General features: G+C 40.9%; 1 protein-coding gene across 1 annotated transcript in view; it reads left to right on the top strand.

The window, feature by feature from the left end:
• frmpd3 (FERM and PDZ domain containing 3) overlaps positions 1-16,249 on the top strand; it is an 88,042-nt gene extending 71,793 nt beyond the window's left edge. Inside the window, exons 9-16 of the mRNA XM_041797769.1 lie at positions 250-369; positions 5,961-6,097; positions 6,632-6,758; positions 7,017-7,106; positions 7,290-7,469; positions 7,620-7,788; positions 9,739-10,629; positions 11,275-16,249. Of these exons, the coding sequence (XP_041653703.1) occupies positions 250-369; positions 5,961-6,097; positions 6,632-6,758; positions 7,017-7,106; positions 7,290-7,469; positions 7,620-7,788; positions 9,739-10,629; positions 11,275-14,087 (4,527 nt within the window). The 3' untranslated portion in view covers positions 14,088-16,249. The remainder of the gene's footprint in view (positions 1-249; positions 370-5,960; positions 6,098-6,631; positions 6,759-7,016; positions 7,107-7,289; positions 7,470-7,619; positions 7,789-9,738; positions 10,630-11,274) is intronic.
• Positions 16,250-16,674: the final 425 nt, after the last annotated feature.

Raw genomic sequence — 16,674 nt, 5'->3', positions numbered from 1 at the left:
AAAAAGCATGTGTCACTGCCTGGATCTAAATTCATATTTGATCTGTTGCTAATTTGCTAAATATTTTTTGCATTCTCTCAATAAGACAAACCTAAATCCTCGTACAACAGCTGTATATGCATTTTGAACATACGCAGTGCTGCAGGTGTCTCAGAATGCATCGTACCTTGCTGAAAATGAAAGTGTGATTGTGTGTCTAATTTCAAATGTGTAGTTTATTATCTCTTTGATACTATCCTATCCCCCCAGGTGGTGCATAGAACCTATTTCCAAGGGATGAAGTGTCTATTCCGCATCTGCTTCTTCCCAAAGGACCCTGCCGACCTGCTGAGAAGGGACCCTGCTGCATTTGAGTACCTCTATATACAGGTAAAGCACTGGATTAAAGGGGGATTTAAAGGGATGGCATTCAGTCTGACACTGTTGGAGAGAGTGTCTCCTTCAAAAGCAGCAGTTGCCATGAGGAGGCTACAAGAAGTTCCTAGCACAACATTAAACACGTCATTCTACTTAAATTCAAAGGTCAGTTGAACCATTGTCTCACTTTGCCCAATCGCCAACTTTTTGGGGTTAATTAAAAAGGGTTAGCTTCAAAATTTGGGGCAACCTTTAGCCAAATGATTGAAATGGTTTCGGTAAAAACCCAACATGTCTCATACACAACTACAGACCTAGATCAATTTGGCATAACAGCCTCAGAAATGCAGAAAATTAACTTTGACATACAAAAGGGTTTGTTTTTTTTTGTGTGGAAAAAACTTCCCACTTGTCCCATGTGCTTTTCCATTAAGCACCATCTAGAAATGTTATGTAATGAAATTTGTGTTAAAAAGATTCAAACAAAACTTTTTCAGTATCGCAGAAATTTAACCTTGCAAAGCAGATGGATATGCCCATTACCTTGTTTTTCACTGGCGAATCCATCTTGTTAAGCTCCCATCTGAACCATTTAGGCCTGGTTAGAAAGTGACAGGACCAATCAGTGACGAGGGGTAGTACTGTCAGGCACGGCAGAGTCATGACGTAAACAAGCAGCAGCAAGTAGTGATGTGCGATACCACTGATTTCCTTTCCGATCCGATACCAAGTAAAATTCAGGCTGGTATCACTGATACTGATCTGATACCGATACTTGCTGTGAATTCTTAATCTTATTTAGATTCAGCTATGTATGTAGACTCTCAAAACAGCCTACACTAAAACTAAAGAATTAATAGTTTTCATACACTTGCCATTATATATGAAAAGTTATGTGACTAATTGAAATTACCAGTAAAATACATAATTTAATGAAAATATAATACATTTCATAATAACTGCGTAAGTTTGTCACTACCTACGTTTTTAAATATTCAATTAACCATCAGTCAAAAGAAATGAGACTGAAAATAACACAACAGAAATATTAAATAGATACAATGTTAATATCAGTCTCATTTATAAAATGTTTTTCAGTTGTATCCTTGTTTTTTTAAGCCCACAATGGCTGTTTTATTGCAAGAATTATGTATATTTTAGTAAGACCTAGCCTATGTAATCCACTTTAAATGTTTTACTCTACAGGTAACCTTACCCTGAATAAATCTAGGCCTATCGAATGGATGTGAGGTGATCTCAGGGACATTGATTTTTACACCAAGCTGAACTCATGCAGCTGTTTATTGTGGCATTTCTTAATTTCATTACTAATTTAATAACCATATTTATTAATGAACATTTGAATAGAATAGGATTCCATAGCTTTAACAATGCAGGGAACTCACGTTGTTTGATCATTAAAACAAAACCTAAGTCTAGTAGACAGACGTATATCACTTTCCCAAAATTCAGGGGCAGTGCTACACATCACCAACAGCTCCTTATTCTCTCTATCTGTACCTAGATAGTGTGCCTGCAGCACTAAAGGACTCCGAGAGTGACGTCTGTCTCGCCCTAGCAGCACCTGTCTCTCTCCTCTCCTGCTTTCTGGATCGCCTCATCATATTCTTTTTTTTGATTCTCAGATTTTTAACGGGGTTTGTGGTGTTGCCACAATACTTAACTGTCTTCTCAAACACATCAGGTGCCACATCGTTGCTGTTTGTGGAGCTGAAATGTCCACATGTGACTGCGTTTAGCAAGCAACAGCGTGCTGTGAATCTGTGACGCTCTTGCAGAGCCGTATTATGCATGTGACTGACAGGCGGAAGAAGAAGTAGTTCCTACCATGTGGGAATGATGACAAGAAGTTCATGATAGTATTTTTACTTTCCACTTTGTTCCTGATAATGGTAAACTATACATTTGTCCACAGTTATTAGAATATCTATATTTTCACATGAGAATCGATTCTAGAACATAAATCTCTTGTATCGAAAGGATCAATATTTCAGTATTGATCTGCACATCACTAGCAGCAAGAGGCAGGTGCAATAATGGCGGAAGAGCTTAGCGTGGACGTACTTGACAACAATTCTTCGTTAAAAGAAGAACAAAGAACAGCAGTAAATTGTTTTCATTTCAAAAACAACAAAAGTTGAGTACTTACAATGTCTATAGTCGCCATGTTTTGTGTTATTCCTCGTTAGCTGCGCATGTGCAGCTCGATAGCTGCTAAGTCCTGTGTTTTGTTGCTCTTATTGGCCCGTAGAGATGTGACAGAATGTTCATCCAATCACACTCTGTGTTTTTTCAAAGCCTCTGCCTTTTCTCAAACGTTTCCTATTGAAGCTTTCCCAGATGGATGTGTGAAACATCCATCTGGCATGTCAGGTTAACAGAAATTAGCATTTGAGAACAAAAAATTGTGATCCATGGCTGATTTCACCTCTCATTATTATGAAATTATAATGCCAAATTATTATCCACTGAATCAATCTACATATGATTCAATTTCACATTATCAAGAAGTGAAGGTCTTGATCACTTATGTTTGAACAGTTTGTTTATTAATCCTGTGACTTTTTCACTTCCAGCTTTCATCAGAGGGTTAAAATTGCTCTCGTCGTGGTAAAAATTATTTTTACTGAAAAATTCATCCTGCTCTGGACACAGGCTGTCCTATGACATGAGAGCTTAATGCAGCGCTGTAAGGCATCCAAAATTAGGCAGAGAGATGGCACAGTTCATGGCGCATAAAATGAATGCCAGGGGGATTCAGATAGTATACGGACACGCAGAGGAATGACTGTAGGGGCTCATACGAGTTTGAAAAGTCAGAGTTTCATTCAGCGGGAGAAGTGTTTGGAACTTTGATCATGCTCCAGATTAGACACTCTGGTGATGGATAAACTCTCCGCTATGAACCCCTCTCTGTGTCCTCACTGGGCTCTGTATAGTTAAGGTAACCTACTGATCCCAGGTCAGGTGAAATAACCCCGGTGTCAGATAAGATATTGTATAAATCTGTTGCTATTTCACAGCCTAAACAATGATATTTAGTGTATACTGAGTCATCAACACGTATAATTAATCAACAGTGGATTCTCCGTGTGATGACATGTGACGTATCCGTGCTCAGGCCTGGATGTGTTGAACAGTGTGAGTGCAGGCCCAAGGGGGGACAAGGGAGGAGGGTCAAATGGATTTAACGCGGTATGAGTACAGATTGCCTAGTGTGGGTGTGGTCTAGTCAGTCGCTAATATGCCCAGTACACACACCCAGTCATCTGCCCGGTAAAGGGGCTCAGACTGTTTACTTAAGTACAAACTGTTCATAATTTAGCAGTTTTGTTATTCCTGAAAATTATTTTTAAAAAAGCCATACAGATGTGAAAATTTATAAAAATCATTGAGAACCAAACCCGGGTCCCCTAAGTGACCGTCTTCTATTTCGTAGCTGAGCTAGTGGATAAGCTGGTGACGCAGGCGTAGTTTACATACAAAGCGAAGACAACAACTGAAGTGGCTGGAAAAAATAGATACTATATGTACGTGTACGAACCAACAAATCATCCACTACTGCACTTTTTCATTCCTGAGAAGCATTGGCCGTATAAAATACACTGAGTAAAACGCCATGATCAGAAGTTGATACTGTGTTGTCTGTCTTTCTGAGGGTCTCAGATAGCTACCAGTGTTGGTGGGTGTTGATTAAACTACAAATCGCATGATGACTGCAGGCCAGTTTGCGACCTTTTGCGACATGTTTATGACTCCCGCGCATTCAGATTTACGTCTGCTGCTTGCCATAGAAAGCATGGGCAAGTGTGTTTTCAACGAGTCGTGGCTTGAAATCAGCGATTTTTTATTTTGGTTGGAAGCGGTCCCTAGCAATCGACATGAAGCTCGCTGTAAACTTTGCAGGAGGACCATTCAGTTAGGGACCTTGGGTGTGAAAGCGCCTGAGTCTCACTCCAAGGCAGAGAAACACCAGCTTGCCATAAAAAGCCTTCAGCGGGCTCAAGCCATCACCCAGTTTTGTTCGCCACCCCCGCCGTCTTCGTCAGTGCCTGGTCCCTCCGGACTCCAGCACAGTGTCACTACCACTTCAGCTAATGACTTTCAAGCTACATTTGGATCCAGGGATCCAAAAGGGATGAGCTCAGACATATGTAGGGTGAGGTTGTATACAGGATGGGCCATAAGTTTCCATACATAGGAAAAATAATCATTCATGTTGGACAACCGTTTTTATTTATATAATGTGCTCTATATGATTACCATTGTTTTGAAAACACATTAATATGGGTTTTCCATTGTTGATGAACTTGCATTAGCACAGCTGAAGTTATGCTTGTAATGGTGTTGGTGATACGTTCCTTGAGATGATTTATGTCTCGTATCTTCACTTGATATACCATGGCCTTCAAGTGCCCCCAAAGATAGAAATCAAGAGGGGAGAGATCTGGGGATCTGGGAGGCCACTCCACATAAAAAAATATACTTTATACATTTTCCTATGTATGGAAACTTATGGCCCACCCTGTATAGACATATATTAGTGTTGTGTTGGGAAGGTTACTTGGGTTAAGAAGGTAACTGTTTTAATTGTTATCTGTTTTATGCTGAATTAATTTAATGTTTGTTTATTTGTTTTTTATTTTGTTTAATCTTCAATAACAAAATTAATAAAAATAAAAGGTTTTGAATTTCTGGGATGATTTGAACGTTTCTGGTAATGTGTCATGTTGGTCTAAAATTTCATTCCCGATGGTCTCAAGAGGTCTTTAAAAGGTCTTAAATATAACTTACTGAAACCTGCAAGAACCCTGTGTTTAATCAATAGTTAGACTTAGTAAAGCATAAACTGATGCAAAAACAATAGTCCGCTGGTTTCTTTAAATTTCCCAAGACGTGAGCTTAATAACAACTCCCAGAGCATCTGGAGTGAAAAAACTGTCACTCAAAAACTCGTTGGCCAATAGGGAAACACCCCAGAAAAAGCCCGCCCACACATGACATTTGCGTCAGAACTGAGAGCAAAAACTCAAGAAACGCAAACAAAGAATCACGCAGGGCAAACACAAAACAGAAGAGCGAGAGCAAAAGTCTGATCACTGAGAGAGAAAAACAGGAACTGTAAACAAAAAGATAGATGTTCAGAATTTAAAGACAAATAATTTGGTTGCTATTTTGAATTTGTACTCTTGATGTAAACTTTTTTTTTGCTTTGATCACAATTTTTTGTTCTCAAATGCTAATTTCTGTTTGGTACTGAAAAGTTTTATTTTTAATCTTTTTGACACAAATTTCATTCCATTAAAATGTGAGGTAAAATGTGAATTTGTGGTCACATGAAATAGCCTGCAACAGGAACAGGTCAGCTTACCAACTGGGACATCTAACCACACTCTACCTCACCCATGGCTTTTTAAAATGTTTTACAGTTTAGAAATACTGCTTTTGCATCCTCACTGTACAAATCGCACTGTCTATTAAATTTGTAACGTGTCCCTGACAATAAAGACTGTAAAATGTATTAAAGTATTATAGAGTGTTGTTTGCAGCATGCAAAATATCATTTGATCATGTCCCACCAGAGTCGTAATGACGTCATCAAGGAGCGTTTTAGCATGGACTGGAAATCAGACGTCACGTTACGACTCGCTGCGCTCCACATCTACATCACTGTGTCCTCTGCAAGGCCCAATCAAAAGATCTCTCTCAAACATGTGGAGTAAGTCACAAACCTCCTTTTTAATTAGCTTTCAAAAAAAAACTTGTTAGCAACTATATCTCAAGTTGATGAATCAGACTTTCTTTTTACCTCATTAACAATTCTGTGTATAATATCCATGAGTCCCAGAGTAAAGTTTGTTCATTCAGTAATGTCTGAATAATAAATAATTCATCTGAATTGTATCAAAAAACTTAAATTACTCATGGATCAGTTTTCCTGGTTAATTTAGTCGGAAAAAAATCTATTGCTTCGTGAAATTACAGCTCTCCCTCAATTTGCTCATTTATTCTTCAGTATGTCAACCTAGCAAGTAATTAGCTTCTGCCAATCACAGAAGCAGAATAGATCCTCTGAACTTGTAATAGACTGCAAGTCTGACTGTGGTTGGAGGGGAGCGTAAGCCTACCGTGTCTTTCTTTTCCAAACTCTTTGGTCTCCACTGTTAAGAAATCCTCCCTGGACTCTGATTAACAATTTCATTAATGTTGCTTTCTCTTGCATGCACATCTTTGTCTCTGCTCTCCATCTCAGAAAAGAGTGGGGATTGGAGCCTTTCCTTCCCCTCACTCTGCTTCCAACAGTCAAGGAGAAGAATGTGTGCAAGACCCTCTCTCAGCTGCTGAAGACCTACCAGCATCCACCACCCTCGGGCAACAAGGTTCCTCCATGACTTTTCCATGACTGAAACATGTAGTTAATTCTCCATGGGGGAGAGAGGATATTTTCATTTCTTCACTCTATGTTTGTGTGTTTAAAAACTAGTCCTTTATCTTTTTGGACAAGCCCTTCATCCCTGTAGATGTAACTGTTGCATAAGACCTAAAGATCAAGATCTGTAGCTCAACAGTGCCCCCAAGAGGACATAGAGGCAAGATGAACAAATATGAACATATTTTGTTTATCACTGTGTTGACAGGTCCCTCCACTCCAAGGAAAGCTGCAATACATGCGTGTGCTTAACGACCTCCCACCTTTTGGTGGAATACTGTTTCAGACTGTTGGACTGGTAATACATTTATTAATCTGGCAAAGGAGTTCATATATATATAAAATTATAAGTTCATTCCTTCCTGTATGTGCCAAAATGGACTGATTTTCAGAATTTTCTCCATAATGATGGTATAATATAATGTTCCATTATTGAAAAAAAACAATTAGTTAAGTACTTCCTGTTTATCTTTTCCTACAGGATGACAAACAATCAGCTACAACATTACTAGTGGGTCCTCGTCATGGCATAAGTCACGTGATTGACCTAAAAAACAACCTCACAACTGTTCTGGCTGAGTTCAGCAGGGTTGCAAAAGTTCAGCTCTACAGAGAGAGCCAAGGAGTGGCTCGTGTGGAGGTGACCATCCATGAGGCCAAGGTATTTCAAAAAATTTCTCTTGCTGTCTAAATCTACCAGTTTAGAGAAGGGGAATTATTTATCTTGCATGCAATCAAAACAACACAGTAGATAAATTAAACAAAATAAACAAATTGAGCAGGCAATGCTCATTGCCTGCCCCCTAAAAAGTCTCCTAATTCCCCTCCCTTCCATCCCATGCAGCCCCTGGTCCTTCTCATGGAGTGGCCTGATGCCAGTAACTTTGCATGCCTGATCTCTGGCTACTATAAACTGTTTGTAGACCCAAAACGGACCATCTACTTCCGGACACCCGGTCAGTCACAGCTGACTAAAGCAGGTATGTCAGAAATTTAATTCATATGTTGGGGTTAATTTTAGAACTTAAATTTAAATCTCAAATTAGGACATACTGTGTCTATAAAAACTATTCACCCCCTTTGATGTTTCACCCTTTTATTGATAATATAAATCAATCATGGTCTATTTAATTTAGCTTTTTGGCAATAGAATTACAAAAAAAACTCTTTAATGACAAATTGAAAATTAAAAAAAGATTTCTACAAAGTAATGTCAATCAAATAAAAATATGTAAGGTAAACTGACTGCATAAATATTCACCCCCTTTAAAGTGGCTGACCTAATTCAACAGAGGTCCAGCCAACTGGTATAGTATACTCACAATTAGTTAAACAGGGATCACCTGAGTGCAGTGAATTTGTCTCAAGTGATTGTAGTATACAGACAGACACCTGTGTCTGGGAGGGTCAGTCACTGGTTAATCAGTATTCCTGGCTACCATTACACCATGAAGACAACCACAAACCAGCAAGTCAGGGGATGGATACAAGACAAATTCCAAGGCACTGAACATCCCCCGGAGTTCAGTTAAATCCATCATCAAGAAAAAGAAGGAATATGGCACATGTGTAATCTGCCTAGATCAGGCCATCCTCACAAACTCAGAGACCATGCAAGACGAAGACTAGACACCAAGACATATGACAACTGAAGGATTTTGACAGACACGCCATCCCCACTGTGAAGAATGGTGGTGGCAGCATCATGCTGTGCAGACTGGCTGTCAAAGGATTTAAAGGAAGAGGGTAAAATAAAGGCAGCAAAATATAGGTTTAATCCTGGACAATCTTATTCAGTCTGCAAGAGAACTACTGCTTACTTACTACAGCAAGATAATGACTTGAAGCATACAGGGACATCTACACAGAAATGGTTTAAGACAACAAGGTGAATTTTCTGGAGTGATCGAGTCAAAGCACAGACCTCAGTCCAATAGAGAATTTGTGGCTGGACTTGAAAAGGACCATTAATGCCCGATACTCGTACAACCTGACAGAGCTTGAGCAGTTTCACAAAGAAGAATGGAGTAAAATTGCAGTGTCCAGATGTACAAGCCTGACTGAGACCTATCCACACAGACTCAGTGCTGTGATTGCAGCCAAACATGCATCTATTAAATACTGACTTGAAGGGGGTGACTATCTGTGCAATCCTTTATTTAACATTAAATATTTTATTCAATTGATATTACTTTGGACAAATCTGTTTTCACAGAGGTTCTTTTTTTGTAATTTCATCTGGTCAAAAAAGCTAAATTATATCGGCCATGATTCATGTACAAAATCAATGAAAAGGGGTGAATACTTCTTATAGACACTGTATGCATCACAGGCTCAAATAAAACTTTCTAATGTTTGAAGGTTTCACATCAAACATTCATAAAACAAGTCTGCATAATAAACATGTCTCTCTATTAACATCATTTGCATGCCAGGCAATATTTGGCAAACTTCATTGTGTGTTCAGTCTACATGGGTTTTGATCTGCTTCCCCATTGGCTGAAATCATTGCCTGCAGTAACAGAGTTGTTCTGGACCTACCATCCCATGGCGCCCTCTGCTGTCTCTCCTCTCATCTCAGTCTTGACTCATTGGAATGGGATACTACATACATCTTTTTTCTAACAGAATAAAATCATGGAATTTTGGAATGATTTGTACTTCTTGCTGTAATCATTGACATAAACTGTTCAGACATGAACAGAGCCTCTGCCTGTAGTCTGACTAAAAGAAGGTCATCATACCATCACATCCCACCAAAATCTAACCCTCCAACCTTAAACAAACTTCAACGTTTGACATCCATCTCTAAAACTACAATATCCATGTGACCACCAGCTTTCGCCTCTTCTTTCCCATCTGGATATTCTCCATCCCCACCAGTTCCTTACACCTGAAATTGTCCACTGCTCTGACACTTCTATCCTTAGATTACAGAAGCTCCCACCATGCCCACCCACGATCTGGGGCCACCGGCTTGTCAAGTGGAGGGCGTCGAGGGGATGAGAGGGAAAGTTCACACAGAGAGTCAGGGTCTGCAAGGGCCCTGGTTCCAGCAGAGCCTCAGCATTTAGGCTTGTGTCACGTCCACCTACGAGAGCATCAACAACTTCACGAGCTGCAAACACAAGCTGAAGCCGAGCTGGACATCAATGAGAACCTAATTTCCCAAGAGCCCCCTGGGCGAGGCCGAACCAAGTCAGACCCCACCCAGCAGAGTACAGAGGAAATATCTGGGGTTTTAGAGACCCCACCAGTGGATAATGCAGCCTTCAGAATCAGAGCCCAAACAATGAGTCAGTCCCAGAAAAACCCAAGATACTTCTGTGACTCCTGCAAAGCCAGGCACAGGGCAGAGGGTCTGTCAGCAGCTGTGAACAGCAGTGGGAGTGCGGGCAAACACTGCTCCAGTGCTTGTGCCTCCAGAGATGGAGGTGCCGTTGACCTCATGGCTCTACCACCCCCAGGAAATGAAGAAGAAGATGAAGAGGAGGTAGAGGTTGGTGGAGAAAAGCTACAACCTCCACCACCTGCGATTGCAGCACCCCCACCAGGCTTTCGGGACAACAGTTCAGATGAGGATGACACAAAGAGGAGGAGAAGAGCTCGATTAAGTGCGAGCCCAGCAGCCGCCACTGGAAAACTGGCCCCAGCCAAGGAAGATGTGCCTGTGACACTGATCGATAATGTTTCCACCAGGACAGTCCGCGATCATGCCCAGGAGCTTGATGATGCTCTGGTGTCCACCTTACAAGCACTAGAAGCTTTGGCAGCCTCTGAGGATTACCCTCATCACCCTCAACAGCCGACACAGACTGCAGGTCAACAGCCTCAGTCATTCCACAGCCTACATCTCACACACAGAATTAACACAAGTACTGATATGGTTAATACTGATACTTAATTGAGTCTTCTTATCCAATAGCTATCCATGATTATTCTGAATTTTTGTAATTCACTTCTACACATACCGACAGGATTCTTAATAATGTTGACCAATAATCTGAACTGGAATTTCTAATAAAATAAAGCAAAGATATATTACTCTAATGCTAAAGTTTATGGAAAATGAAGAAGTAATAACCAAAGTTGGTTATTGCATCTTGAGTGCATTTGAATGACTCTGCAATTGGCAAACTAAGTTATTTAAAGATTTAATGAAAGTGTGAATATCTGCCAACTTTTGCTCATTTCTTAATTACATATCTGCATACAAAAGCAGTCAGGCAAGCCCACTGGTGCACAGCAGTCACAAAAGGGGGCATAGTTGATTATGAGTATTTGACATTGGGACTAGATTAAAAATATTCCTAATTGTTTTTTGCTGTTATGTGATTGAAAGGAATTTAATCAAGCAGAAATGTCCCTTCCATAGCTACATGAAACAGTAAAACACGTACATAACAGCTTGATATTTATATTATATTTAACATCCTAAATATATGCTTTGTCCCTTTCCTTCTCAGGGCTGATTGTTTTAGCTGCCATTACACCGGAGTCATCTTTGGATTCAGGCCACGAGACCAACTCCTCTGAGCTGACAGATGTTTCTGAGATGGTATCGGCTATGAAGCAGAACCAGAACCAGGCTTACCTGCTGGCTCACCATATCAACAAAGAACGTATCCTCTGTCGCCGTGATTTTCCCTTGGCTATACCTGGTTGCACCGCAAAGACCATAGGGACCGGAGCATTCTCCGTGGGTCAAATTCGTGCTGGCTGTCCACCCAAGCAAGTAATCCTCAGCAAGACTGTTCCTTTTAAAGTCAGTCCCAGTCAAGAATCCTCAGTGCTTAGTGTTATGACAGAGCAGGGGGGAAACCAAGACACTTCTCAGTCTGAACAGAAGGCAGAAATGAAAGCAAACTCTGAGTCCACCAAAGCAAACACCCCTAATCTCAACTCTGTGTCACCCGAAGAACACAAAGTGTCAGATGCTTCACTGACAGCTCAAGTCAGTAAAGATCAGAAGCTATCTAATTCTTCTGGGGAGTCTCAGCCCCAAAATCTGTCTGAGGGTAAAAAGGGGAAGACTGCAGCACCTCTTAAAACTGACCCCAGCAACAAAGCCTTACCTGTTCTCCTGCCTGTGGACAGAATTGCCTCTGCCAAGATTTCTCCAACTAATATGTGCCAAGATGCCAAGACTGCCTCTAGTGAGACCATGAAGCCTTCAAGCTCCACAGAACTTCTAACTGTTGATGACCTTTTCTGCACATGCCCAGTGCAACAGGATCCTGGGCCTCAGCTGAGACTTAAAGACCCTCAGGTTCAGAAGGTAGTGGTGTTTCAGTCCTCCTCCCCCACAGACGATGAGCGTCTTAGGGCAAAAGGTCTCCAGATGGCCAATAGTAGGGAAAATTCAGTGAAAGTAGGAGGAGATTCTGGTATGGCAAAACATAGCCCTCAAATACAAACCAAGTACTCCCCTCATTTGCCTGTAAAAGCAGAGAGAAAGGAAGCAGCTGAAAGCAAGGCTGAGGGTGCCCAGGGTAAATCCAATCCTGAGGCCCAGAAATGCTCCATAAAATCTTTGCCAATATTAGATGATCCAACAACGCCGAGTCCCTCTGTTGATAAGGTCTCTACTCTTCCAGCCAGAGATTCAAAAAAGCAAGGTGGTGGTAAAGGGAAGTCCCCGCGTAGTGCCCCTTTCTTGAGTTTTAGAAACCTTCTATCAGCTACGTTCCCAGCAAGAATGCGTAGAGAGACGGATGAACGAAGGGCTCAATTGCAGAAAGTCCGTCAGTATGAGCTGGAGTTCTTAGAAGAGCTGCTGAAACCCAAGTCATCCCAAGGTGAATTTTTGCCCCAGGGATCTTCACCTGTGCCCTCAGGCACTCCTTGTGCCTGCCAGCTCCGCACTAGCCCTGTCTTGAAGGCACCAGGTATCTCTAGGGAGCAGCGACGCAGCTGTGACTGTAAGCGAATGTGTAGGGGAATGCGACTACCTGACACACCAGTTGGCTCTACAACAGAGACACAACACAGAGGTAGAGAGAGAACTATCTCAAAAACCCCTCCAGTAGTCCCCAAAGTCCCTCACAACCAAGGTGCTACGAGGAGACCTCAGACCTTAGAGATCAAGACCACAAGAATACGCTCTACAAGCCTTGAGTCAAGAGAGCCAAGAGGAGAGCAGGGTTCCTGCTTGCCCACTTGTACTTCACAAACAGATTGCATGGGAGGTCCACAGTATAAGAAGCTCCAGAGGCGATACAGCATCGGAGAGCTAGATAACAGCACTAGCACTCCTGTTTATGCTGAGGTAAAGCCAAAAGCAAAGAGCCTAGAGAAGGAGATGGAGAGAGTGAGAGCCACAGGGCTGAGACTCCCCACCCCAATAGAGCCGATCCACACTCAGTCACATCAGGACAAGGGGAAAAAGGGTGTGTTTTTCATCCAGGGAGAGGATTTAGGGCGTGAAAGCAAAGATGGTCCTGGAGAGGTGCTGCTGACCCTGCCAAGTGAAGACAGCGAAGACAAAGATAAATGCTGTTCTTTCTGTTTCTGCTACAGGAAGTGTGAAGCAGTGGATGAAAGTAGTGAGAAAGATGAACTATCATACTCAATACCACTTCAAGTCCTCCCAGGGATGGAGCTGGACTCTCGTACCTTCCCTGTAGTGAGCAAAACGCTCCAGGTTCTTAATGCAGAGGACTGTAGCGGGGAAGAGGAGGAGGAGGAGGAGGAAGAGGAGGAGCCACAGACACAGGAGATTGACCTGAGAGCCTGTGGGACATTGGAGGGGAGCTTGGCACGAGTACAAGCTCTGCAGGGGAAAAGTTTCAGCTTGCCTGATGGCTTTCTTAATGCCCAGTTGGATGCTAATGAGCTGCTTGCCATCCTGCGTCAGTGTGCCAACAGCCCACAAGCCGAGGGTGAAGCTCGTCTTCCTCCCTCACAGATTACAGAGTACAAACAGGAGTTGGCGGTGCGCTTCAAAGAATTCAGAGCATCTTGTCGGCGAGTGGCAAGTGTTGAAAAAAGCCCAACGCGTATGCTTGCTGTTGTATCAGCCAGCTTTCAAGTACTGTGTGAACTGACTCAGACCTTCATCAAATTAGTCAGGGGGGTTCGTTCTGAGAACCAAAGGCTGCAGCTGTTGAGAAAAGTTGAGGAAGTAGCTATCAACTACACTTTACTTCTACGTGCAGCAGAAGAATCAATGGGACACTCAAGCAGTTTGCCGACGAAGACTGTGAGCCCTCAAGTTCCCTCAAACACCAATAACATGAGCTCTCTCACTCGACCCATCAAAACTCTGCCCGCCCAGTAAGAACATCTCTGGCAGGGGTGGTCCAGATTGTGGCTGGCTACTCTATCCAAAATCATGATTTGTTTGTTTACATTTTTTTAAAAACTCATGCAATGAATCATCCTCAGTGCAAATGGAAATGAACCTGTTTCATCTCATGTTTACAGGCCCTGAGGTAGCCTTGCGGTTCTTGTTTTGAAATATAAAGTTATACTTAACTAATGCACAATGGAATAAGAACCCTACAACAGACTGGGTGATACAGGGCTAATCACCTCATCAATACTTACAATATAGAAAGTCACTATAGTATAATATTTTATATGTAATGTACATTTGAGTTGTGTCTACTTAGCAAATAATATAAAGTTTTGTGAAGAAAAAAAGTGAAGAATATATTTGAAATGTATTGATTAAAGAGAACTATGAAGATTACATTAAATCATCACAAATAAATGTATGCTCCAGACAAAAATATTTCAGAGAACTCGTCAAGTAGCGACTTCTGTTAATTGCATAGTCCAAGGCATTGGTTTGGCAAGATGGTGATGTGTGTGTTTGTTAAGTTTTCTAACTGTTGTAATGCAAAACAGAGATCTCTGTTGGCTTTTTGACAGCATCTGGTGTACTAATGTGAGAGTAAAAATGCAAGTGGCAAATATGAAAACAGCTGAAAGACAAGTATGACATTTTAACTCCACCGACTGACAGAGGCCCATTTTCTCAATTTAACAGTGCAGGTATTGACACCTGCTCAGGGCAGACAATGTAGCAGAGAACCAAGTCATAGTCTTATCACTACACAGCAATGAGTGTCATTACCTCACTGAGCTGTGCAGAAGGAACATCCATACTGTACTTAATAACGCACAGTGTATTTTACACCATCACTGATCCACGTCTCACTTGCATCAACCACACTGTTGTAGTTAAAATAGCTGTCCACTTGCAAGTGAGTAAGCTTATCAGTAGAGTTTTGCACAACCTCTGAAATTAGCTCTGCAAGTTGAAATGTATCTTTTAATGTTCAATTAAGTGTTTTTTATTCACTCTGCTGCTTAATAACTGACTTGAGTCCACAACACCAGTTATACATAAATCATCTCCTCAAAGCTACAGCTTACCCAACTTTAAGGATCTTTTGTTTTTATTCAGGTTTTCAGATAAAGTATTAACAAATTTGCTTTCTATGTGCTGTTTAACATTGTGCAATCTAGCAAATATATAAGAAACACACAAAGTAGTTTTCTATGTATTTTAATAAAACTAACACATCTGTTCACTGTCTGAAATCTTCTTTGTGTCTCATCCTCTTGTTCTTGGAAGTAAATCACTGAGGCTTATTTGTGCTGGCCTAACATGTGTACTGACATACTGTTAGAAGAAAGTGCTATTAAAACTAAGTTGGGCTGCTACAATAGGAAAGACAAGAAATATGATACAGCTGTTTCTGGCGAAGTTATTTGGTCATTTTGGGGTAAAACCTGAAACCCTGATTAACCTCTGTCAAAAATCAATTAAAAAATGTACTTGATGTTTAAAATCCATGTTAAGTCAATGTATTTAACTAGATCATCCACTATTTAATGAATCTGTAGTATTAAATCAAGGATGATAAAAAAAGCCACAAGGATGACGTAATGTTTGTAAGATGATGAGCAGTAGGACTCAACAGGGTCTCATTAAAACACAGTTAATACTTAAAGTACCTGTGAAGTGATTAAAAAAATCTTTATTTCAGATTAGTTATATGATAGGCCACTGTGCTACGAACAACCAGGCCAAATTCCAGTCATAAAAAATAAGGATTTATAATCTGCTCTAGGATGGTGTGGGCATATCAGTCGAATCAGACGAAGCCACACCCACTCATGAGAAATATTATCCTCTCGATTTAAAAAAAATGCTTCTCATCAGAGTGCAGCTTCCTGGCTGCCACTGTACTGAGATGAACTGCTCAGTGATTTTATATCACTATAGAATTGGGGGCAGGGCAAGACTAGTGATGTCATGGGCTCACATTTTTGCTCTGCCCTAAGCAAACCAAGCCAGGAAAGAGGTGAACAACTTTCTAATGGTCTCAATAAAAATTCTGTCACACATAGATCTTAGTGTTTTCATGTGTTTACAGAAACCTTATTCCAACATATCTAGAGTGTTATGACACAACATTTGGATTGCACTTTACAGGGACTTTACCAGCCGAGTAATGTTTTGGTTATGTGAGTTGAATATTTAATTTGCATATACAGGTATGATTTTGAGCGAGTCTTTTCTGGCATAAGGCGCGTTTTAATCATTTTAGCAATGCAGTGTCACATAAAATGTTTTATTTATACTCAGTTTATATGAAATGAAAATGAGATTTCCTGCATGTTTTTCTTGGTTTCAAACTTATTTGAGGAGTTAACAAGCACTTTCTTTTAACAGTTTGTCCTTTGCTGTTGATGTTGATCTGTCCATACTCATATGCAGTGTGTTTCTCTTTCACTGTACTGCATGTTTCCCAAAACGTATTCGACTTTCAGGGGCAGATTCTTGAACAACTAGCTGATGAGACTGTTTATATGGATCGACTTTCAGTTCTGAAGTGGAAACTAGGCTAAAC

The sequence above is a fragment of the Cheilinus undulatus genome, linkage group 10 (genome assembly GCF_018320785.1).
Source record: "Cheilinus undulatus linkage group 10, ASM1832078v1, whole genome shotgun sequence".
NCBI lineage: Eukaryota > Metazoa > Chordata > Actinopteri > Labriformes > Labridae > Cheilinus > Cheilinus undulatus.
The sequence above is the reverse complement of the archived record's forward strand: the minus strand, read 5'-3'. Positions and strand labels throughout refer to the sequence as shown.